Below are 26,211 nucleotides of genomic sequence, written 5' to 3'. Positions count from 1 at the left end.
AGTGGCAGGACAATAGGATCATTGTAGGGAGAAAATTAGCAGTAACACATATGGATAAAGATCTCTGTGACATGAATAAGTTCAAAGGAGGGAGAGGTTGCAGTGAGCCCAGATCGTGCCATTATACTCCAGCCTTGGCAACAGAGTGAGACTCTGTCTCAAAAACAAAAACAAACAAACAAAAAACAGATCCTTTACAAACCTGACCCATAGATCTTGCTGTGGTTTAAATGTGTCCCCCAAAGTTCATGTGTTAAAAACTTAATCCCCGATGTAAATATTGAGAGATGGGACCTTCAAAAGTGGTTAGGTCACAAGGGTGCTACCCTCATGAATGGATTAATGCTATTATCTAGGTTCCTGATAAATGGGTAAGTTCAGCCCCCTCCTTACTCTCCCTTTCTTCTGGTGCCCTCCCCCCCAGAACTGTAAAAAATAAATCTCCAATCTTTATAAATTACTCACAGTTTATAGAAGCACAACATAAATTATAGAAGCACAAAATAAACTAAAGCAGATCTCAAAATATTTTATGAACATATGCTTGAAACAAAATGTACACTTAAAATTTAAGAATTCAAATTACAAGAATAAAAATTCTACATTACAGAACTTTTTTTTTTTTTTTTTTTTTGAGATGGCGTCTCACTCTGTCACCCAGGCTGGAGTGGAGTGGTGTGATCTCAGCTCACTGCAACCTCCATCTCCCGGGTTCAAGCAATTTTCTGCCTCAGCCTCCCAAGTAGCTGGGATTACAGGTGCTCGCCACCACACCCAGCTAATTTTTGTATTTTTAGTCTAGTTTCACCATCTTGGCCAGGCTGATCTTGAACTCCTGACCTTGTGATCCACCCACCTCAGCCTCCCAAAGTGCTGGGATTACAGGCGTGAGCCACCACGCCCAGCCTACATTATAGAACTTTAAGCATTAGGTTATACACCATTCATAAACAATCGTTAGGATAAGCAATTACAGTTAAACTAAATATGCTCCTGGAAGTTGAAAGAAGCAGGCTCTTTCCGTAGAAATGTGAAAAAAACGGAAACCTATTTCTATAACCAAATCTTAAGACTTTCCATAAAATATAACCTATTTTAATAGTGTACAAAAGCATACCTTTAAGGTTCCATCAGTTGAGCAACTAGCCAAAAGCTTATCATCTGGTGAAAATCTGCAGTGATTGACTGAATTTGTATGACCAAACATGGTATTTCGACATTCTTTTTGATTCAAATCCCAGAGCTATTTGTGAAAGAAAAAAATATAAACAAACAACTAGTACTGAGTGCGGAAACATCAGAAATCATGTGAAGTTCTTCCTTTTCTCTCATTTAAGCTTTTTGGTTACAGAATGATGTTTAACCCACAGTAACACAAACACATCAAACACAAAAGTATCAAACACAAAAATGAACTTGTGATTAACAAGCAATGGGGCAGCCTTTAGATCAACATGTAAATCTACTAAGGGACTCAAGGGCTCACCGAGGTTTTTAGGCTGAGTACTAAATAACTAACTAAACAACTACTACTTATTTTAATGGAGTGGTTTAGAATCATTATTATTTTACACAGTTACAAAAAGCCACAGTAAGTAATATATAATATAAAGTACCTCCATATTTTTTAATGTTAGGTTATCCAACCCTAAAAATGGTGGAGTAAGTCAAGTACCACCTCCAGGAAGCAATTAACCAAATCCAAAATGTGGCACATTCCATGGGACAAATGACTAAACTGCTCTAATAAATCAATGCTACAAGAAAGCAGGCAGAGGAAAAAAGGAACTTTAATAGAATAAAAGAGACTTAAGAGGCAAAGCAAATGCTACATGAAGTTTGTTTGGATTCCGATTCCAATAAACATGACAGAAATGCATGTTTTGAGAATATGGAATAAGTGAACATGAACCAGGTATATTACAAAACTGTATTTTATTATGTTAGGTGTGATAATAGTATGGTATGATAATAAACGTAATATTTATATTAAAGATCTCTGAGATGCATGCTTAAGTATTTTGGGTGAAATGACATATATAGGATTTGCTGTAAAATCCTCTATTCAGGCTGGACATGGTGGCTTACCCCTGTAATCCCAGCACTTTGGGAGGCTGAGGTGGGCGGATCACCTGAGGTCAGGAGTTCAAGACCAGTCTGACCAACACAGCAAAACCCCATCTCTACTAAAAATACAAAAAATTAGCTGGGAGTGGTGGCCCACACCTGTAATCCCAGCTACTCGGGAGGCTGAGGCATAAGAATTGCTTGAACCCAGGAGGCAGAAGTTGCAATTAGCCGAGATGGCTCCACTGCACTCCAGCCTGGGTGATACAGAGAGACTCTGTTCAAAAAAGTGGAGGAGTTTATAAGCTGTGTGTGGTGGCTCACACCTGTAATCCCAGCACTTTGGGAAGCTGAGGCAGGTGGATCACAAGATTAGGAGATCGAGACCATCCTGGCCAACATGATGAAATCCCATCTCTATTAAAATACAAAAAATTAGCTGGGCATGGTGGCATGGCCCCTGTAGTCCCAGCTACTCAGGAGGCTGAGGCAGGGGAATCACTTGAACCCAGGAGGCAGAGATTGCAGTAAGCCGAGATCGTGCCACTGCACTCCAGCCTAGCAACAGAGCAAGATGCCGTCCAAAAAAGAAGGGGGGGGGGGTATTTATAAAATAAGATTGGCAAAATATTAATCACTGTTGAAACTAAATGATGGATACCACAGGGGTTTATATTATGTTTCCTCCCTTTGGGTAGGTTTGGAAATTATAAAAAATGCAAATAAAAGGAATTATAGTCATATCTGGTGATTTACGCTAGTAAGATTAAACCCAGAAGAAGAAATCAATTATTCCCAGATGTTAATTTTGGCAAAAATTATTTGGAAATGATTAGTAAGTGAGATACATCCTGTTCCTCATGTCCATTTCTATCCTTGGCTCCTTTATCTCAGTCCTAGATAAACTCAGTTCTTCAGATAAGGCAAGTTACATGAAGGCAGCTTCAGAATTACATATTTTCACTGGCTTTTCTCTGCCAGTGAAAATCACAAGAAATGCATCCTAAGTTACATGAAGGCAGCTTCAGAATTACATATTTTCACTGGCTTTTCTCTGCCAGTGAAAATCACAAGAAATGCATCCTAATAGTCCTTATGGTAATACAGGTAGTATGGCACATCTTAAAGTAAACCTTGTCCTTAATTAAAACGGTTTACTAACTAATAACCCCCTCCCACATGGCAGAGGTTTTTTTCCTATATTGAAAAGGAAATATGGACTTCCTCAACCTACAAAATGCCAAAAGCAACATCAAAAATTAGTCATAAATAGCATAACAGTCTTAGTTTTTTTAGCAGTACATTTATTCAAATAGGGCCAAGTTTTTTTGAGTAAAAGTGAACTATAACTGTGATATAATTTTATGTTACTACATTACTCTGTAATTTTGGTCCAATTCAATGTTTTCAAATTGTGCTCTGCAGGGTCCTTGGGATTCTATAAACATAAATATGCCTAAAGAGGCTGGGCGCGGTGGCTCACGCCTGTAATCCCAGCACTTTGGGAGGCCGAGGCGGGTGGATCACAAGTTCAGGAGATCGAGACCACGGTGAAACCCCGTCTCTACTAAAAATACAAAAAATTAGCTGGGTGCAGTGGCGGGCGCCTGTAGTCCCGGCTACTCAGGAGGCTGAGGCAGGAGAATGGCGTGAACCCAGGAGGCAGAGCTTGCAGTGAGTCGAGATCGCGCCACTGCGCTCCAGCCTAGGCGACGGAGCAAGACTCCGTCTCAAAAAAAAAAATGCCTAAAGAGCACTATGTGATAGGGAGAGGTTAGAGATGAAAGGGAACGAGAGAGAATGAGAAAGGAAGGGGAGGGAGGAGGAAGGAGGAGGAGAAGAAAGAAGAAGAGAGGGAGGAGGAGAGAAAAGAAAGGTAAAGAGGGTGACAGGGAGGGAAAGGAATAAAGGGAGAGAGAGACAGAGGAGAGGGAAAAAGGGAGGAAGAGAGAGTCAAGGAGAAATGCAGGTCCCATTCAGCCAGAGCAACAAACTTTATACACACTGAGCTTCTGTGTAATTTTTTTCTTCTGAAAAATAAATAAATAAATAAAAATTTAGCTTCCTGAACAGGAGGATGGAGAGGGCAATTTTCAGTAACTGTTTCAGGACTTTCTAAAGATAATTTTTCTAATAGTTTATTTAAATGTCAAAACATAGAGTCTATGAAGTTTTCCAAACTGAAATGTCTTTTACTACCTCTCTCAAAAATATCACGTTCAATTGCAAAGACGGTATGACATCAAGGAAGAAAGGTTTGAAAACAATTCAAAAAAAGTTAGCAGATCTTTCTGGGATCCCGGAAAAGGTAATCTAGCTATCTTTATCCACTTAAGAGGAAAAAAAGATACAATCAAACATTATCAAGCATATGTAGAATGAATTTCTATTTTTGGTTTTCATTTGTGTTATCTTTCCTACCAGCACCTTTTCCCTCCTCTCTGTGATAACAGAACCTCTCTTTTGAATTAAGCTCCACTTATGATTCAAGTAGAGCTGACCTCACTCATTTGTCCCACTTCCATATAACTAAACTTGTGACCCTTGGACAATCCAAGGGTTTCATCCTACTGTCCACTGGGGTTACCCTAGCGACAAGCATGTAAGCCAAACTGAGTCAAATAAAGTCTCTCTAAAATTAGATCTACGGGTTCTAGGAAAGAGCACATTTCTCTTACTCTGTGATTGTGAGCTATAAGGTAGCCACATGTTTTGTCACATAAAAAGCATGCCTGAACCAACACAAGGGAAGGCAAGAGTCTGGAGATGGAAAGGAAGGTAGAGCCTGAGAACACAGTTTAAGCATTTGGAGTCAGCTATGCCTGAAGCCATGCTATGCTCCCTCTAGACTTTTCAGTTACATGAGCCAATAAAATATTTTTAAACTATTTTTTTTTTTTGCTTCAGCTAATATATTATTGTAGTTTCTATCACTGTGACCAGAAAGTCCTAATAGTAAGATACATAAGAAGATCAAAGGAGATATTCTGATGTACCTATCAAATTTATCTACATAATTCTCAATATCCACACTTACTTTGAGGAAGCAGTCACTTGACCCAGTGGCTAAGAGAAGATGATGACTACTGTTGGTGAAATGGCAGCAATTGACTTGCTCTGAGTGCTCATCATAAGTGTGTACTAGTTCCCCGGTCACAGAATTCCAAATCTAAAGAGAAAAGAGAAAAAATTTACAAATACCCATTATTTTCAAAGGGAGAACAGAGGGGCAAAGCAATGTCCATTGCTTTGCAAATGCTATCTTATCCTGTCATAGCAGATTTTCCTAGTTGGACAAGATGCTAATGAAACCTCTCCCCTTTCTAAAATATGGCAATATTTTGCCTCAATGTTTAAAAAAATTATTTGCAAATATACATATATGTACCTATAGCATAACTGGAGTGTCACAAACACATGACATTTCTTAAGGGCAAGATTTCACATGTTTATATGAATGACAGCAAGCAGAGAAGTGCTTTAAAGAGGGTGGCATAACAGACTTGTGATCAGAAGGGTTGAGCCCAAGAGCTGGCTCTACCACTTATGACTTGTGTGTCACAAATCCCTAATTACCTGCATCTCAGTTCCCTCTTCTGTAAAATGGGGATATTTATACCTCTCCTACACAATTTAATATATCAAATGAGATAATGAACATGACAAGTGTTCCATGGACTTCAAGGTACCATATAAATAAGTAAAGGCAGACTGTTTAGCAAAAAAAAATAAAGGTTTTATAGTCTGAGAGAAATCCAGCTTTCAACCCTGTTACTGCTCCCAGTTAATGTAAGCTTGCTTGCGCAAGAGACTTCATCTCTGAATCTGTGTCCTCTTCTGTAAATGGGATCAACACTTACCTTGCAAGCTGTAGCAGGAAATTGATAATGTAATATAATAAGGTGTGTAGTATAAAGACTCTTATAGTGTTCAATTTTCAGTAAAAACTAATCATCATTCTAGCTACTATGTAAGACAACTAAGCAGTCTATGCCATATAACAACAAACAAAAGAAATAAATTACCTAATGAACTTTCACTGGGATTTTGACTTTTTAGAGGTACTAATGTCCTTTTTGCATTTCCTTTGTATCTTATCAAAGCACTGATTAGAATCCCCAGAGGTCCAGAGACTTTATCTTCAAGTTCTTTAATAGGTATTTCTGCCTCTGGCTTAGAAAATAGAAACTCATTATTATTTCCTTTTACTCCATGTAGCTCTGACTTTGGAACTGCCCTCAGTGGCCACCTCCAAGTCTGACTCAGAGTCAGAGTAGAGGCTACAGAGTGAATTAACTGTTGGTTATAAAGCCACAAGTCCAATCTATCAAGAGGTAGATTTTTCCAAGATCTCAAATTTAGTCTGGACATTCCACAGCCCTCTTCAAGTAGGTGAAAACTTCAGGAAAACACCCAAGGCAAATTTCTTGCCCACTCCACCTATCCAGATCCAGTACTCCAGATTCAACTCCTTTGAGAAAGTGTTAAAGCAAGGTCTCTCTTCCATATATCAGTGATAACACCCACAAGCCTTCAGTTTCTCTTGAATTCTATATTAGTATAAATGCTCCAGCTAAAAGCCAAATTTGGGAACAAGAGAATACTTAACGAAGATAAAAATTACTCTCTGGTGGGGCACGGTGGCTCATGCCTGTAATCTCAGCACTTTGGGAGTCAAAGGCATGCGGATCACTTGAGGCCAGAAGTTCAATACCAGCCTGGCCAACATGGCAAAACTCTGTCTCTACCAAAACTACAAAAATTAGCCAGGCATGGAGGTGCACACCTGTGATCTCAGCTATTCAAGAGGCTGAGGCATAAGAATCAATTGAATCCTGGAGGCGGTGATTGCAGTGAGCTGAGATTGCACCACTGCACTCCAGTCTGGGTGTCAGAGCAAGACTCTGCCTCAAAATAAATAAATAAAAATTACTCTGTTTACTTTTCTCTATTTATTTTTTAGACCAGTAACATATTCTTAGTTTGTTCATCCATCTGGTTTTCCACTGAATTTATAAGCCAGTTCATAAAAGTAAACAAAAAAAATTGGGGCTGCATTTTAAAATTGTATCTTACAACAGGAATCCCTAAGTTTATGCAGCAACACTCCTAATCACAATGCACTCAAAGATTTCAACTGATATTTAACCCATGGACTTGTCTATTAATGGCAGACAAACTCATTAATTTGTCATTGCTTTTCCCCACTGCCTGTTTAATCCTGAAGCTGATCAACCTAGGCATTTTTGCTGGTGTTTAAAAATAAATAATTTTCCGGTCAGGCACAGTGGCTCATACCTATAATCCTAACACTTTGGAAGGCTGTGGCAGGAGGATCACCTGAGCCCAGGAATTGTAGTTTACGGTGAGCTATGATCATACTACTACCCTCCAGCCTGGGCAACAGAGCAAAATCCTGTCTCTTTAAAAAAGGTAAAGAATTTTCAGATACTGTTAACTTACAACGGATCAAGTTAGTAGATCAGCAGGTGATAGTGCTTTAACTCTACTAACTCTGGTCTCATGATTATAGAAAGATAAAATGAATTCTGTTGTGATTACAACTCAAGAGGAAAAGATTTTCCTACCTTCACTTTTTTATCCACTGAGCAGGTTGCTATAAATCTGTCATCTGTAGAGAATGCACAACAAAGCACTTCATCCTCATGAGCCTTGATTTCTAAAAGTTTCTCTCCCGTTTCAGCTTTGAACACCTGCACAAGTAACAATAAAATATTTTTATAATAAACTGCTTAACCATAGGTCATCATTCAATAAAAATCTTTAAGTGAGTTTAATCATTGTCATTTTGCAAAACAGAAAGGAACTTGGCAAAGCTACTCCCAAAATCAGAATTTCTGCCAGAATGTGTATGCGTTAACGTAAATAGAGAACTATTCACTATTAAATGTTTCTAAATATCAATGAAAATGTTACATGATCTTTGCGGTGTTGTTTTTCTGGCCAGAAACTTCTGTGGCTGGTGGCGCCTTTGCCTGAGTTTTGCTTGGGCCCACTGGTCTTGTTTCACCCACTTGGCCTGACAGGCTGCGTTCAAATCATACTACCAGCCTGGGTCCCAAGCCTGCCAAGGGCGAATCAGGTGTGGAAAGGCAAGGCGTGTGTGAGCGAGCATGGGGTCCAGCCACTGTGCACAGACGTGCTGACTGCTGCAGTGGGACAGGCAGCTCCAGGTGCCAGCATGGGCGCTGGCTCTCTGTGAGGCTGTGGCTGGACCAGGCACACCACAAGCAGCTTACACGGCTGGCACCAGGGAACACGGTGGTACCCAGAAGCTGGGAGATGCCAGGAACCGCAGGACCCCAAAGAGGGAGTCACAGCCCTAGCTTGGGGAGCTCCCAAGTCTGGGCTCCCCAAAGGGCCTCAGCTCTTCTTTCCTTCTCTCCACTCACAATGTGGCAAGCAAGGGGCATGTCTCAGCCATGTTTGTATTACAGCTCTTTTAGCCTCACCATCTGGGGGGTCCCAAGTTCTTGTCCTACAACCAGGAAAAATGTGGTACGCTGACAGGTGGAGGGTGAGCAAGACAAACAGGAGCTTTATTGAACGAAAGAATAGCTCAATAAACCTGCGGGGGGCAGCTCCTTTCCATAGCTCAGGAGAGGGTAGGCAAGTCCTGCTGACAACTGTTCAGCTATCAGCAGAGAGCGTAGCTCCTCTCAGCAGCTGGTCCTCCTGTCATCTGCACAGCTCTCAGCAAAGAGAGGGCGCTAGAGTGGGTTGCTCCTCTCTGCAGCTGGTCGTCCCAGTGTCTGCTCAGCTCTGGCTAAGCCCAGGGCTTTTATGGGCTTCGGAGGGGAGAAAGTACGTGCCAACTGGTCCATGGGCCGACATGGGCAAGCCTGGAAAAGGTACTACAAGTTCCCACTCCAGTCCATTCAGTTCACACCAGCAGCCCAGCCCCCAGCCTTCAGGCCCTTTGCGGCCTGAAGGTGAGGCCTCATTGGGGACCCAGCCCCTTCCACCCAGGAACCTGTCTGCCTCCTGCTGCCATTCATGGCACCCAGGCTGTAGGTGCCAAGGGGAGCCTGCAGGCCAGCATCAAACTGCCCTCAGAATCCCCTCAGCTTCCCTCCTATGCTCACGGGCACCCAAAATCCGGAGGGGGCTGAGGCAGCAGGGGGCTGGCATGTCAGCACTGCCCCAAGCATGTGCACATCTGGCAGGGCTGCAACAGCACCCAGGCTCAGCCCCAGCTTTGCTCTGAGATCAGAGTGGGTGCCAACAGCAGGGAGAAGTCAGGCAGCGGGAGCAGGTACTTCCAAGCCTGCAAGGGCAGGGGGTCCTTCCAGGGCCCCCAAGAGTACAGGGATGCCTCAGTCTGCAGCCACAGCTTGGGCAGCTACAGCTGCACCAGGGGGAAGGGCTCCTGCCTGCTCTGTGGAGCCAGAGGCCTGAGCCTCTGGCTGTGGTTTGGGCGGCTGCAGCTACACCCAGGAGGGCAGGGCTCTGGCCTGCTCTGTGAAGGAGGTTTCCAGATCCACAGCTGTGGCTTCGGCGGCTACAGCAGCACCCAGGAGCTCCTGCCCTGGCTTGGGCGGCTACAGCAGCACCCAGGAGCTCCTGCCCCAGTTCAGAAGGGGTGGGGCCCCTGGAGCATGCAGCCCCAGCTGCGCCTCCCTGCTGCAGCCAACATTATGGCAGCAGCCACTTCAGGCTGCCCCCTGCTGCCATCAAAAAGAAGTGTCAGAGCATAGCTTCAGTTCTTGAGACTACTTTGGCAATTTCTTAACAATCAAATAAAGCATTTCGTTTAATATGTATTCTCTCTGGAACTCAAAAGCCAAAATTAATAAAGTTACTAATAAAGTACACATATAGACATAAGATATGGAGTCATAATCTTGCAAAGACTAAAAGTATCCTAAATACAAGTTTTAACTAATTTCATCATGTTCTCTGCAAAATCAAAAGGCAGAACACAAACATTAAGAAAAGTACTCATTCATATTTTCTGAAAACAAAGGTAATCTTAAAGGAAATTCTTTAAAACAACTTAGGAAATAGTCTAGTCCAGTTCCTATTTACAAGAAAAAAACCGATGCCTAAGACTTTGATAAAATAAGTATTTTCTTAATCACTGTTTTTTAATCACAGCCCTACTTCCTGTGCTATGAAGCCCTATGTCTTCTAACAATTATTTCCTCACTACCCTGAGCTGACAAATGGATGGCTTGGAACTGACTGGCAGGATAAAGGGCACTTCCTTACCATCTGTAAGTTTACAATTAGGAAAACATGTAACTGTATCCTTTAAATCTCTAGAGAAACCTTTAATAAAATGTTCAAGAGAGTTGGATTTATCTGTTATTTCTAAGTTGCAATTTTCTTGACTTTTAGGATTTAAACATATTCCGATATGCACAAAACTGTATACGTGCCTCTTTGACTGTTTCTCAAGAGATGTGTTTTACCTGTAAGGTTTTATCAGCTCCACAAGAAGCTATTCTCTGACCATCCTCAGAAAAGCAGGCATGATAAACAGCATCTGTGTGGGGGCGGACAACTAAGCGGGAAAGATTCGTGATGTTTTTTTTGTTTCTAAATACAGGGAAAAAATGAACAGAAATTCAATAAATGAGAGTAAAAGTAACTATTTTCTTTCAGTAATAAAATAAACTGTCTTTTAACAAGGTTATGTTCTCCAAAATACAAAATACTTAAAATCAAATTACTAACATGCAAATGACAGCATAGATCACCAAAAGAAAAGAAATAACAAAAGTAGCATTTGTAAGAGAAAAGTTACCCTTTATCAAGCAACCTGTCATGTGTTACAAATGTCACTGAGTTGGAAGAAATCTAATTAATCAAATTAATCAAATCTAGTTAATCAACAAGTCACTTTCTATTTTCCTTTGATACATTAATAATGATACATGTGCTGATAAACCATTATGTAAGGATACCTTCAAAAATTCACCATCTCTTTTTTAAAATAAAAATCATAGCAAAATGCTCATTTCCTAACTGAAGGAAATGCCCAGCATTATTATAATGATGTACTTTAAAGCTGCTCTTCTCAGCCAGGTGTGGTGGCTCATGCCTGTAATCCTAGCACTTTGGGAGGTCAAGGCAGGTGGATCACCTGAAATCAGGAGTTCAAGACCAGCCTGGCCAACATGGCGAAATGCCGTCTCTACTAAAGATAAAAACTGGCTGGGTGTGGTGCCATGTGCCTGTAATCCCAGCTACTTGGGAGGCTGAGGCAGGAGAATCACTTGAACCTGGGAGATGGAGGTTGCAGTGAGCCGAGATCATGCCACTGCACTCTAGCCTGGGTGACAGAGCAAGACTCCATTTCAAAAAAAAAAAAAACTGCTCCTCTCAAACTACAACTATTCAGACATACTAAAAAGATAAAGCAACATCATATTCTTTGTATCTTAATCTAATGAATACCAACTATTCCACTAGTATAGATATCATTATTACTGCTCATAGTATCTAAAGTATAAAGGGGCCAGACGTGGTTGTTCACACCTGTAATCCCAGGACTTTGGGAGGATGAGGCGGGAAGATCACTTGAGGCCAGGAGCTCGAGATGAGCTTGGCCAACATGGTGAAACCCCATCTCTACTAAAAATACAAAAATTAGCAGGCATGGCAGCACACGCCTATAATCCTAGCGACTCGGGAGGCGGAGGCATGAGAATCACTTGAACCCGGGAGGTGGAGGTTGCAGTGGGCCGAGATCATACCAATGCACTCCAACCTGGGTAACTGAGTGAGACTCTGTCTCTAAATAAATAAATAAATACATAAATAAATAATAAAGTGTAAAGGAATGTAATGTGTACTTAAAACAGAAAAAACTATTACTGCAGTGTCAGAACTTCATATACATTACAACCCTGTCACTTTAAGTAAATATGTCAAATAGTATTGTGCTTATTTTAAAAGTCAAGGGTGGGCAGTCAGACAAATCTAACCTCATTTCTATTACTTATTAGGTGTGTAAACGAGCAAATTACTTAACCTAACAAGTTTTTATTTCTTCATATGTCAAATGGAAGTAATGGTATCTATTCTAAACAGCACCCCACACATAAAGGTGCCACTATTATCATTCTTCAAAAAACCACACACAAGACAGATCAAAGTGATAAAAGTGAACACAAAGGTAAATCATATTTAGATCCTGCCTACAAAGCATTACACTTTAGTAGAAGTGATAAAACAAACAAAAACAATTGTTCCTCCGTATTGATGAGGGACTTGTTCTAAGACCCACTACAGATACCAAAATCCATGGATGCTCAAGTCTCTTACATAAAATGGTATAGGATTTGCATTTATCCCACCACACCCTCCTCTATAGCCTAAATCATCTATAGATTACTCAAAATACCTAGTACAATGTAAATGCTATGTAAACAGTTGTTATACCATCATGTTTAGGAAATAATAACAAGAAAAGTGTCTGTATATGTTCAATACAAACATAACCATCTACTTTTTTTTTCTAGTATTTTCAATCCACGGTTAGTTGAATCCACGGATGTAGAACCCACGGATACGGAGGGTTGACTGCGTAATATAAGAACTAGAGTGATGACAACTAGAAGAATAGATAAGTTCTAGCAAAGTTAAGAGGATTCGATTTTAAAATGTTTTTTACGTCTGCTTGATCTATCTACTCAATTCCTCAAAGCTCAGCAAGTGACCTTCATAATAATGGATATATAGTAGATAGCCCAAAAGTACTAGATAAATAACAAATGAATGAGTGAACAAATAATTTCACTGAAAACAGAAACTCAATTAAATTTAAGCTTATACCAACCTAAACCTTTCTATAGTAAACACCAAAAAAATTTTCTAGTACTCAAATAAAGCATCCTTTGAATAAGGCCTGGTCAAACACAATTTTAAAATAAGTTATAAATAGCTAGCCATTTTATGAGAGAACATCACAAGGAGAAATGCAGTTGATGCGATGGCAGAAAACAGGAAGAAAAAGTAAAAACTCAACAATTCACAAGAGAACAAGAACTAAACCTATGCCCTTTGATCAGAGCAGGTATTAAGATTAGATTTCAGCCACTAACTAAAACATGAATTCATTCAATATTTCACAAATTTATACTGAATACCAACTATACGGACCAGAAAAATGCTAAATGCTATTCTTAATAACAACAACTAATATTTATTGAGCACTTTCTATGAACTGGGTGTTGTTCTAAGTACTATATGTATGTCTATATGTTTATATACATACATACACTCGTTTAATCCTTACAACAATGCTATAAAATACAATCATTAGGCAAAAGAAGTTAAATAACTTTCCCCTTACGATACACAACTAATAAATAGCAGAGCTGGGATTCAAACCCAGGCAGTCTACAGCCAGGGTATGTTATTTTAACCTCCAAACTATTGTATACTTCAGAACACATGGACTAGTATGAGAGAAAACCGAGTAAACAGATAATCACTATAAAGTGTGACAAATGCTATGATATGGGGCAAACAGTACTCTCAGATAGATCTAATCTAGCTTCCACAAGTTAGGGGGCTGCTCCTCAGAGAGAGAGAGAGAGAGCCCTCCACAAGAAAGTGTTAAAGAATGGTCAACTCTGGAAAGTGGGAAGGTAAGAGAGAAATGGCTAGTCTTTGACTTTTCATCTTACATCCTATTACTATTGTTTTTTGTCTTAATCAAGAACACATATTATTTAAAATAAAACCAGCTGGGTGTTGTGGCTAATGCCTGTAATCCAAGCACTTTGGGAGGCCAAGGAAGGAGGATCGATTGTGTCCAGGAATTTGAGATCAGCCTGGGCAACACAGTGCAACCTTATCTCTACAGAAAAATAAAAAATTAGACATGGTAGTATGTGCCTGTAGTCTCAGCTACTCAGGAGGTTGAAGCAGGAGGAATGCTTGAACCCAAGAGGTCAAGGCTACGGTGAGCAGTGATCATACCACTGCACTCAACCTAAGTGACAAAGTGAGATCCTGTCTCAAAAAAAATAAACAAAACCAACAAAAATTAAACTTATATTTTAACTAAAAAATTTTTTTAATTCTCTCAGATACCATTCTCTCCTTCATGGAACCCTCCCTTGAATTCCTCATTTTTCCAAGCCAATTACTTATCAGTTATATCTCTACTTATAAACAGTTCTGTTGTTACACTCACACATTATATTGTAATTATTTGCTTAAACTCCTTACTTCACTACTAGATTTTGAACTCCTTAGGGGAAAGACTTCACATCCAGTAACAGTGCTTAGCACAGTAGAGAAATTCAAACACTAGTGCTTAGTATAGTACAGAAACTCAAATGTTTCTTGAACTAAACTGAATCAAGAAAATCACCTACGGCAGTCTGACTTATTTGGAAAGAGGGCCTAATGCCATAAAGATCCACAGATACCAACCTGGACTTCTATTTAGATATAAATTACACAAATGAAAAGAGAGCCACTCATATTTATTATTTCAAGCTATAAGGGAAGCATGACATATGGAAGGAGCATGCAAAATAAAGCCAGGCAGACCCAAGGTGTTTTTTTGTTTTTTGAGACAGAGTCTCACTTTGTTGCCCAGGCTGGAGTACAGTGGCACAATCTCAGCTCACTGCAGCCTCTGCCTCCCAGGTTCAAACGATTCACCACGTCCAGCTACTTTCTGTATTTTTAGTAGAGATGGGGTTTCACCATGTTGGCCAGGCTGGTCTCAAACTCTTAACCTCAGGTGATCCACCACCTTGGCCTCCCAAAATGCTGGGATTCCAGGCATGAGCCACTACGCCCGGCCACAAGACCCAAGGTTTAAATCCCATTCAGCAAGTCACATGAACTTAGCCAAGTCCAAATCTCTCTGTGCTTCAATTTTCTCATTTGTAAAACAGGGCAATTTTAGGTATTTAAATTTTTATAAGGTAAGGATTAAATAGAATAACTTGATTATGTAGCATTATAACAGGTATTAAAAAGATGGTATTAATATCTATCCTTTTCTTTTTATAAGCTGACAAGATTAAGGTAAGAGCAATAGAAACTCCTTTAAGAGAGAATAATCAAGGCCGGGCGTGGTGGCTCACGCCTGTTAATCCCAGCACTTTGGGAGGCCGAGGCAGGCAGATCACGAGGTCAGGAGGTCGAGACCATCCTGGCTAACACGGTGAAATCCCGTCTCTACTAAAAAATACAAAAAAAAATTAGCCGTGGGTGGTGGGAAGCGCCTGTAGTCCCAGCTACTCGGGATGCTGAGGCAGGAGAATGGCGTGAACCCGGGAGGCGGAGCTTGCAGTGAGCCGAGAGCATGCTACTGCACTCCAGCCTGGGCGACAGAGCAAGACTCCATCTAAAAAAAAAAAAGAGAGAATAATCAGGGTTCAGTGGTCATTTAATAAGGACTATGTGTGCAAAGGAAAGTGCAAATTACTTTACAGCCATTATCTCATTTAAATCTTCACAGAAGGCCAGGCGTGGTGGCTCATGCCTGTAGTTCCAGCACTTTGGGAGACCGAGGCATGCAGATCACTTGAGGTCAGGAGTTTGAGACCAGCCTGGCCAACATGACGAAACCCCGTCTCCACTAAAATATAAAAACTAGTCAGGCATGGTGGTGGGCGCCTATAATCCCAGCTACTTGGGAGGCTGAGGCAGGAGAATCACTTGAATACAGGAAGTGCAGGTTGCAATGAGCCAAGATCACGCCACTGCACTCCAGCCTGTGCAACAGAGTGAGACTCTTTCATAAATAAATAAATAAATAAATAAATAAATAAATAAAAATCTTCATGGAAATAGCACTTATTTCAAAGGATTTTATACATGAGAGAAGAATCTATAACTTGTTCAAAGTCACAGAATTACTAGGTTTTAGAACTGAAGCTCAAACCCAGCTCTGTGGCTCCAAAGTCCATGCTCTTCACCACCATACTAAATTACAGTAAGTCAAGCACTTAGTACTGAATATTTAGGATAATTTGTCAAAATGTCTTACAGGCATCTATTTATATGGATTCTTTGAAAATACAATCATTTTCTCCTATGCTTACTTCTCTAGAACTTTACAATAAGTAAGAATGCTTATTAAAAGTTCCAGCCCTTTTGAAAGTAGTTAAATCTTCCTGGAGTGAACGTATTCACCACCTGAAAAATAATGACATAGTTAGCGCACCGCTCCTGTTGGTTTCTCTCCTAACCTACTTACATCCATTCCAGGTAAAGCATTCCATTATCGACCTCCTGCTTGGCCTGCAGCTTAGCTTGCTGATAAACTTCTGAAGTTTCCGGCTCACAGAGACCCAGTTGTACAATATTAGGAAATGGCTGTCGTCCAAGAAGGTGTCCATTTAAAGATAAAAACTCCTGAAAATTCTCACTGACTGCACAATCCTATAAATAAACTGAAATCTCTTAGAAACACAATCAGAGCCAGGATCTGACATTTTTCTGTTTCTGTGATCTTGCCACTTTAAAAGCTTAAATGAAATATTCTTTATGTGAACTAAAATTGAACAGCCAACCATTAGGTATCAAATACATAGGAATCTTCTTCTGACTTTTAAACATAGGGTAAAAAATCTCATTATCAAACACACTTCTTAATACATTCTTTTAAAAAAAAAAAAAACCACTGAACATCTTATTTTCCCAGCTTTTAAACTTCAATCCTACCTACTTTCCCAGTAGGCTGGGAAGCAAATTAATTAGAATCACCAAAGATCAAAGGAGGGAAATTATTTTCACCCCTTCTATTCTCTTCACCCCTTCTATTCTGCTCATCCCCATCATTAAACCTAGAATTAAATGTCAAAAAAAACGAGATTCCTTTAAGCACTAATTTTTCATATTAATATACATACCTTTTCATCTAGTATATGTCTGTATTCCACAAACTCATGAATCAGATGAGCAGGGCCTACAAGTTCTGTTTTTGCTTTAATCCAATCCAGGGAAAACATTAAAGCACAAAGTTCCTTTAAAAACAAAGTAACATCAGCAGCACTGTTAGAGATCAAAACATTTTAGGTATAACATCATTATCCTCACACTACTAAGAGAAACAGTAAATATCTAGAATTTAAAGGATGCAAAGGAAGCAAGTGAGAAAGAATATATCTATAGTTCCAAAGAATCATAAAATGGGCCTCATACTTCAGCTCCAAATAAACCCCAGTTGGTTAAAAATTTAAATAGAAAATAGAAAACATTTTAAAATACTAGAAAATACAAATAAATATTTTTGTAAGCTTGTAGTAAAGGAAATCTTTGTAAACATGACCCCAAAGCAAAATACCAAACAAAAAAAACTGCACTTAACTACATAAAAAAGTGTATTTAACTACATAAAAATTTAAATCTTCAATACAGTAGAAAGCAATATAAATTAAACTCAAGACCAAAGAAGTTTTTAAAAAATACTTATTTGTAACATATATGATAGATGAGGGCTTCAGTATTTATTTTTATAGAAAATTATTTTTATAGAAAATTCTAATAAAACAATAAGAAAAAGAAAAACATTGCAAGAGAAAAAATAGGTAAAGGAGGTAAAAGCAAAGGATGGGAGCCACAATTCACAAAATAAAAAGAATAGATGGCCAAAATCTCATTGGTAATCAAAATGAAACAAGAAAAATTTACCATTTTTAAAGTATCAGATCTCTAAAGACTAAAGGAGTAGTAAGAATATTAGCTGGGGCTGGGCACAGTGGCTCAAACCTATAATCCTAGCACTTTGAGAAGCCGAAGAGGGTGGATCACTTGAGCCCAGGTGCTTAAGATCAGCCTGGGCAACACAGTGAAACCTCATCTCTTTGAAACATACAAAAATTAGCTGGGTGTGGTGGTGCATACCTGTGGTCCCAGCTACTCAGGAAGCTGAGGTGGAAGGATCACCTGAGCCCAGGAAGTGTAGGTTGTAGTGATTTCAGCTGAAATCATGGCAGTACACTCCAGCCTGGGCAACAGAGTGAGATCCTGTCAAAGAAAGGCCAAGGGCGGAGGGGCGGGGGGGGGGAAGGTTGGGGGGAGGTGGGGGGAGAGGAGAGGAGAGGAGAGGAGGTGAGGTGAGGTGAGGTGAGGTGATTAGCTGGGATCAGAGGAAATGAATACTTTCAACCACTGCTGGTAGGCATGTAAAACGGAGTACCCTTCTGGAGAGCAGTCTGGCAATCTGTACTAAAATTTAAACTGCACATACCACTTGACCCAGAAATTCCACTTATAAAAAAGTATCCTAAGAAAATAACCATCAACCAATTGTCCATCAACCAATTGGCCATTCATAATGTAGCTATACAATGAAATAATATGCAGCTTTAAAAATCATGTCACTCCATATAAATGACAAGAAAAGATGATGATTCAATGTAATTAAGTGGTAAAAAGCAATATATGAGACTTTCTATTATGATCCCATTTGGTTTTAAAGGACAAGTGTATTTATAGAAGCAGCAAAATGATCTAGAAAACTATACACAAGAGCATTAGCAATGGTTGTGATCTGTTTTCTTTTTTATAGTTTTTTTTCTAAGTTTTCCAATGAAAATCAACCATTACTTTTAAAGTCAGAAAAAAGGCTAAAGAGAACTGAATCTGCCACACTATCATATATATATCATATATATATCATACACACACATATATATATCATAAGCTTTAAAAAGGTGCATTGGTTCAGTGATTCCACTTCTCAGAATTTGCCAAGGAAACAACATAGGTACAAAGATAAACAAGAATGCTCATTACAACATCATAAGGATAAAAAAAACTGAAAACCTAAATGTTCGATAATTAAAGTTTGGTTAAGTAAATTAGGGCACAGATATTTATTGGAATGCCATCATTCCAATATACATTATTAAATGTGAATATATTTTGCTAGATGAAAAAAACAAACTACAACCATTTACTATGTATTATAACCAAGAAATAACATACCTGAGCATAGAAAAATTACTGAAAGTACTTAAGGTTTTCCAAACGTAAACATTTTGAGTAGCTACTTGGGAGTCATGACTTCAATCAAATACCATCTATGTGCTAACAATTCCCTATTTTCATGTTTCATCTATAATTCTCCCCAGAATTCCAGACTCACATATCTAACCGCCTATTCAATATTTCCAGCCAGATGTCTTAATAGGTTTATCAGACTTAATATATCCAAAATGAGTTCTTAACCATCCCCATTCTCTGCAGGAAAAAGCTTGTTCTCCCACAGACCTCTATTTCAGTTCACGGACTCCATTCTTTCCATTGGAGTTGGAGTTATCTTTGATTCTTCTTTCTCTTTTAATGCATATCAAACCCATCAGCAAATCATGATGATTCTACCCCTCTATCATCACTTTCTTTCCCCTTCCCTGCTCTCTCCTTCTTCTAAGCACTTAACTACCCACCGAAATATAATAAATTTGTTTAATGTCTGCCTCCTCCCAGAACATAAACTCAATGAGAGCAGAGACTTTGTGCCTGTGCTTTATCCTCTTAATGAAGAGCAATATACATAACAAGCACTCAATAAATATTTATTGAATCAATGAATATACTTTTCCACTATCCATTTCCTCTTAACGCTTACAAAATAAATCCATACTGCCCAAAAAGGAAAGCTACTAGTAAGAAGAGGATTAATTCTGAGGTGGTTCATTTACTAGTTACTAAGGTACCTTTTCTAATCACTACAAGTAAAAACAAAAATAACTGCACAGGCTACAATCCCATTTTTACTAATAAAAAAAAATGATACTAATAAAACAAAACATGTTTATGAACAGGACAGCAAAGCAAAATACCAAACAACAACGACAACAACAGTGGGAAATTTAACTACATAAAAATTCAAATCTTCAGCTGGCTGCGGTGGCTCATGCCTGTAATCCCAACACTTTGGGAGGTTGAGGGGAGTGGATCACTTGAGCTCAGGTCAAGCTCAGGAGTTTGAGACCAGCCTGGGCAACATGGTGAAACCCCATGTCCACCAAAAATACAAAAATATTAGCCAGGCATGGTGGCGTGTGCCTGTACTCCCAGCTACATGGGGGCTGAGGTGGAAGGATCACTTGAGCCCAGGAGGTTAAGGTTGTAATGAGCTGAGATTGTGCCACTGCACTCCAGCCTGAGTGACAAAGTGAGACCCTGTCTCAAAAAAAAAAAAATTCAAATGGAAAGCAATATAAACAAAATTCAAGACAAAAAAATAAACCAGAAAAAAGCACGTAATGGAAAAAGGAAAGTCAGGTAAAATAATTTTTAAATGGGTCATCTTACCTTGTGCATCTTGGCACTGGCCATGTGATAGGCCAGAAAGTTGTACCAATACATACAGTCTTCCTGATCTGGTGAAAGAGTATGCAGCTGGTGATATCTCTGAAACTGAGTGATGATCTTTTTATGTAGATCCTGCAACCCAAATGAAACGTTTCAGAAGCCAGAAACAATTTTATAACCTAAGCATCACAGTAACTTCAGCTTCCAAAGCTATTAAGAATGCACAGAGAGGCCAGGCTCGGTGGCTCACACCTGTAATCCCAGCACTTTGGGAGGCCAAGGTAGGAGGATCACCTGAGGCCAGGACTTCAAGACCAGCCTGGGCAACATAGGGAGATATCCCTATGTTTTATTTTTTACAAAAAAATAAAAAATAAAAAAACTGTCAGGTGTGGTGGCATGTGCCTGCGGACCCAGCTACTCGGGAATTAGCTACTCAGGATCATTTGAGCCCAGGAGTTTAAGGTTGAAGTGAGCCACTGCATGCCAGCCTGGGCAACACAGTGAGACCCTGTCTCAAAAAAAAAAAAAAAATACACACACACACACACACACACACACACACACAGAGAGAGAGAGAGAGAGAGAGAGAGAGAGAGAGAGAGAGAGAGAGAGAGAACCTCCCCACAAAATAATGACTTTACAGTGGAGAAACCTGGCAGACACCACTTTAACCAAATTATCAACATTAACATCACCCATAATAAAACGTATCAACACCAACAGTCTGGGCATAGTGGCTCATATCTACAATCCAAGCACTTTGGGAGGCCAAGGCAGGTGGATCACTTGACCCCAGGAGTTCAAGACCAGCCTGGGCAACATGGCAAAACGCTATCTCTACAAAAAATTTTTTTAAAACCACCAAGTACTCTCAGCATATGATGCCACTGAGAAAGATACAATATCATTGGTATTCTTGCCAAATATGTATAACTTCAATGTAGTCAGGAGAAAACATCAGACAAAACCAAATTTGGGTATATTGTACAAAATTACTAGCCAGTACTTCAAAAGTGACAAGGCCACGAAAGATAAAGACTGATAAATTTTCACAGATTTGAGGAGACTGAAAAAATGACAAGTAGGGAAACAAGACAATCACATGCAATACGGGATCCTAAATTGGCCTGGACCACAAAAAGAACATGTAGATTAGCAAACAGTATTGTATCAATGTTAATTTTCCGGCTTTAACAACTGTACCATGGTTATATAAAATGTTAGTATTAGGGGAAGCTAAGTGAAGGACTTATGCGTAGAAACTGTCTACTATTTTGTAACTTTTCAATAAATCTAAAATTATTTCAAAGGAAAAAGAAAAAAAAAGTAAACCAAGATTCAAGTACCTGAAGCTGGCTGCAATTCTTCTCTGTAAGAAAATCTACTTGAAGATCGTGTAAATAATAACGAAATGACTTTCCATTCCGATCACAAAATAAAAGAGACTTATTTACAAACTCCTGCAGTATGTCTTCAACTTCTTCAGTTTCCATGTCCCAGAGAATACATAACACCTAGGAATCATTGTAAGTATTTAATATGCCATAAAAGTACAATGACCAGGACTGTAGACAGCTATTATCATATACACACACACACACACACACACACACACACACAAACTGTATCTTAAAGCCCTGAGTAAGAATGTCTCATTTCTTAAGAAGAAACCCAACTACTCCTCAAGATAGAAAAGAGAAAGAGAAGTCAGATGCTTCTTCAGCTGCACTAGAACCACAAAAATAGGTTAACTCCTGAGTTCAACACAGAGCCCTTAATGGAGGCTAACAGCAGAGGGACTTCTACACCCAACACCCCACCACCTCAGTCCCCTGGGTCTTATCCTTCCAAGGTTCTCTGTAACAACATGCTCAGTACTATATCAAAGCTTACATGCAATAAATGCCCAATGATAAGGATCATTGATCCCATTACCTTTGTAGGCACCTTAACGTCCTTCTGAAGGATGGAAAGATCTGTGTAATAATATTTGATGTCTTCTCTGAGCATTTCAACACTTATAGACATGGCTTCATCTAGAGCCTCATAATCATAAGACGAAGATTTCCTTATTCTCTTAAACTGCTTATTCTGAAGTTGTTTGAGGTAGTACTCCCAGCGATTGGGAAAATCACGTAAAAGTGCACCAATTAAAGATACTACAAGGGGAGAGCCTTAAAAAAAAAAAAAAAAAGAAGTCACTGTGCTAATACCATCCTATTTTGTCACTACTAAGAATCAACTTATACTACTAAGAAACAATTTCTGCTGCACGTTATCAAAAGCCTTAAATATTTATCACTCTTGACTTCACTTCTAGATATTTATTCCAAAAAAAATTAGAAATAAGATTTAATTTAATAAGTTCCTGATTAACTTTATTAAGTCAAAATAACATAGATCAAATCTGGCTAAGATGTCGTTACAAAAAATATATATATATATATACACACATATATATATATATGCCAGCCTGAGCAACATAATGAGACCTTGTCTGTACTAAAAATAAAAATTAGAAATATCAGCCAGGTGTGGTGGTGCGTGCCTATAGTACTAGCTACTTAGGAGGCTGAGGTGGGAGGACTGCTTCAGTCCAGGAGGTTGAGGCTACAGTGAGCCATGATGGCACCACTGCATCCCAGCCTGGGGAACAGTGTGAGAGCCTGTCTTAAAGAAAAAAAAAAGAATGATTAAGTTTAAGGATATTCATCACAGCATACTTACAACAGTGAAAAAAATCTTAAATAACGTAAACAATGTCCAATAATAGAGAAGTGGTTGAATAAATTAAGATATATCAATATTATGCCACTGGTAAATTTTTTTCAAAAAAATATTTAACAACATGGGAAAATGCTCAAGATATATAAAAAGGGTAAGGTCAGCCAGGCGCGGTGGCTCACGCCTGTAATCCCAGCACTTCGGGAGGCCAAGGCGGGCAGATCACAAAGTCAGGAGATCAAGACCAGCCTGGCTAACGCAGTGAAACCTCGCCTCTACTAAAAATACAAAAAAATTAGCGGGGCATGGTGGTGGGCACCTGTAGTCCCAGCTACTCAGGAGGCTGAGGCAGGAGAATGGCACGAACCCGGGAGGCAGAGCTTGCAGTGAGCCAAGATCACACCATTGCGCTCCAGCCTGGACAATAGAGCAAGACTCCGTCTCAAAAAAAAAAAAAAGGGTAAGGTCCAGCTGGGTGTGGTGACATGCGTCTGTAGTCTTAGCACTTCGGGAGACTGAGGTGGGAGGATTGCTTGAGGGCAGAAGTTTGAGACCTGCCTGGGCAACATAGTGAGACCCTGTCCCTACAAAAAAATTTAAAAATTACCCAGGTAGGTGGTGAGTTTCTGCAGTCCCAGCTATTCAGGAGGCTGGGGCAGGAGGATTGCTTCAGACAAGACATTCAAGCCTGCGGTGAGCTGTGATCTTGTCACTGCACTCCAGCCTGGGTGACAGAGCAAGACCCTGGCTCTTCAAAAATAAGGGCAAGATCCAAAACTATGTATACATAATCTCAATTTTTAAAATCTTTGTTCTAAAAGAGTGGAGGCAATACTCTCATGATGCTAATAATTATCAGATTATGGATAATTTCTATTTTTTCTTTATAGTTTCACACATTTTCAAAATGGACATGCATCACCCTTTGTAATAACTACAAATCAAGCATTTTTCCTAAGTGTAAGATTTCTTCAAAAATAAACAAAACTGGCCAGGTGTGGTGGCTCAGGCCCGTAATCCCAGCACTTTGGGTGGCCGAGGCAGGTGGATCACGAGGTCAGAAGTTCAAGAATACCCTGGCCACGATGGTGAAACCCCATCTCTACTAAAACTACAAAAATTAGCTGGGTGCAGTGGCACACGCCTGTAATCCCAGCTATTAGGGGGCTGAGGCAGGAGGATCACTTGAACCCGGGCAGCAGAGGTTGCAGTGAGCAGAAATCACGCCACTGCACTGAAGTCTGGGCGACAGAGTGAGACTCAGTCTCAAAAAATAAATAAACAAACAAAACTGTGTTTCTATTTGATGGCAAAATGAAAAATAAGGTGGCCAGGTATTGTAGCTCATGCCTATAATCCCAGCACTTTGGGAGACCGAGGCGGGCAATCACCTGAGGTCAGGAGTTTGAGACCAGCCTGACCAACATGGCAAAACCTCATCTCTACTGAAAATATAAAAATTAGCCGGGCATGGTGGCACATGCCTGTAGTTCTAGATACTCGAGAGGCTGAGGCAGAAGAACTGCTTGAACCTGGGAGGCAGAAGTTGCAGTGAGCCAAGATCACGCCACTGCACTCCAGCCTGGACGACAGAGTGAGACTACGTCTCAAAAGAGAAAAAAAAGAAAAAGAAGAAAAATAAGGTATTTCCAAGCATAGCAACAATGAAAGAAATAATTTTAAGAGTTGATAGATTTGACTATATAAAATTTTAAGCTTCTATATGTCAAAAGAATACAACAAATAAAAGGTACACAAAAAACTGGGAAACAGGCTGGACATTGTGACTCATGCCTGTAGTCCCAGCGCTTTGGGAGGCTAAGGTAGGAGGATCATTTGAGGCAAGTAGTTCAAGACCAGCCTGGGCAACATAGCGAGATCCTATATATAAATTTTACATTAAAAAATTGTCTTACTGGGAAATAATACTTGTAAAAATATGACAAAGAGCTAATAGTTTCAATTTTTAGAGTATTTAGAAATAAGTTAAAAATACTTATATCAAAAAAGAAAAGTGAGTCAAGGATAATTTCTTAAAGTCAAGGATAATTTCTTAAAACATATTCAATAAACAAGTAAAAAGTTTAACTTCACTAACAAAAAATGCAAATTAAGACACCAGTTTTTACTTACCAAATTAGAATACTATTTTTATAAAATCCCAAGCAAAAACAAGTTTTAAATCTGATTCTCACTATATTTTTAACTCTGCCAGCAGAGGTCACATCTGTGTCTCACTTCTCTCGCTAATGTGGTCTCTAACACACTGTGGGTAGATGGTAAGTATTATTTTAATGAATAAATAAATACCATAATATCATGTATCCATTTAAGATATCAGAGAAGAACCTAAAATACTAAATCTCCCAGAAAAGTTTTTGGATGTTCATGTGCTAAGTTATCATATTCATTAGCTTAATTTACAAAAGGGAAATTATATAACTCCCTATAACCTCCTCATAAACAAAATAAATAACCATACCTTTACATTCTTTTATAATACTATGAGCTTGTTCTGGCAAATCTGCTTTCTTCATATTAACAAAAAGGGATAAAATTTCAAGTCCTTTTTCTTTTCCTAAGGAACTCTCCACAGGGACTACATATTTAGGACCTGCAAACAAAAATCACAAGACAAAGTAAGTAATTTGGTATGCCACATATTTAAATGTAATTGAATTAAATATAAAGGTACTAAAAAGTTAATGAATAATCCTTACCCATTACTGAATCTGTAACACTCTTGTCTCTGGTTGTAAGAAGAATCTGACACTGATTGTCAAAAGCTTTCAACACCCAAGAGTCCCAAACATCATCCAAGATCAACAGAGACCTAATTTAAAAAAAAAAATTAATCACTAAGGACACTTATTTTAAGCTTCCTTTTAAAAAGATAATCCCACCAGTGTCTTTAAAAATCTACCAAATTAAAAAATTTTTTAAACAAATAGATAGCTAGGTCTAGGAAAATGATTCTTCCTCTTTGCTATACTCTTTGGTAACAGTGCCTGGCACATAATTATAATGGTAAGTATTTGCTGAATTAATTAACTGTTGAACAAACAAAACAAACTCACTCCTGAAGTATATGGAAGTAGAAGAGTTACATGTATATTTCTAGAAACTAAGACAAAAGAAGAGCTCCATTAAAAA

General features: G+C 39.2%; 1 protein-coding gene across 3 annotated transcripts in view; it reads right to left on the bottom strand.

The window, feature by feature from the left end:
- The window catches only part of APAF1 (apoptotic peptidase activating factor 1), an 86,186-nt gene that overhangs the window by 45,337 nt on the left and 14,638 nt on the right, over positions 1 to 26,211 (bottom strand). For 2 of the 3 annotated variants that reach the window (XM_008004350.3, XM_008004349.3), the window contains exons 6-16: positions 25,779 to 25,891; positions 25,541 to 25,672; positions 22,270 to 22,508; positions 21,681 to 21,848; positions 20,332 to 20,463; positions 16,920 to 17,033; positions 16,265 to 16,449; positions 10,503 to 10,629; positions 7,656 to 7,781; positions 5,105 to 5,236; positions 1,118 to 1,243 (exon numbers count right to left, since the gene is read on the bottom strand). In XM_008004350.3, the coding sequence (XP_008002541.2) occupies positions 1,118 to 1,243; positions 5,105 to 5,236; positions 7,656 to 7,781; positions 10,503 to 10,629; positions 16,265 to 16,449; positions 16,920 to 17,033; positions 20,332 to 20,463; positions 21,681 to 21,848; positions 22,270 to 22,508; positions 25,541 to 25,672; positions 25,779 to 25,891 (1,594 nt within the window). The remainder of the gene's footprint in view (positions 1 to 1,117; positions 1,244 to 5,104; positions 5,237 to 7,655; positions 7,782 to 10,502; positions 10,630 to 16,264; positions 16,450 to 16,919; positions 17,034 to 20,331; positions 20,464 to 21,680; positions 21,849 to 22,269; positions 22,509 to 25,540; positions 25,673 to 25,778; positions 25,892 to 26,211) is intronic. The other variant, XM_073021025.1, reaches the window with a different exon arrangement.

Source organism: Chlorocebus sabaeus, chromosome 11 (genome assembly GCF_047675955.1).
Source record: "Chlorocebus sabaeus isolate Y175 chromosome 11, mChlSab1.0.hap1, whole genome shotgun sequence".
NCBI lineage: Eukaryota > Metazoa > Chordata > Mammalia > Primates > Cercopithecidae > Chlorocebus > Chlorocebus sabaeus.
This window is presented reverse-complemented; position numbering and strand designations above follow the sequence as displayed.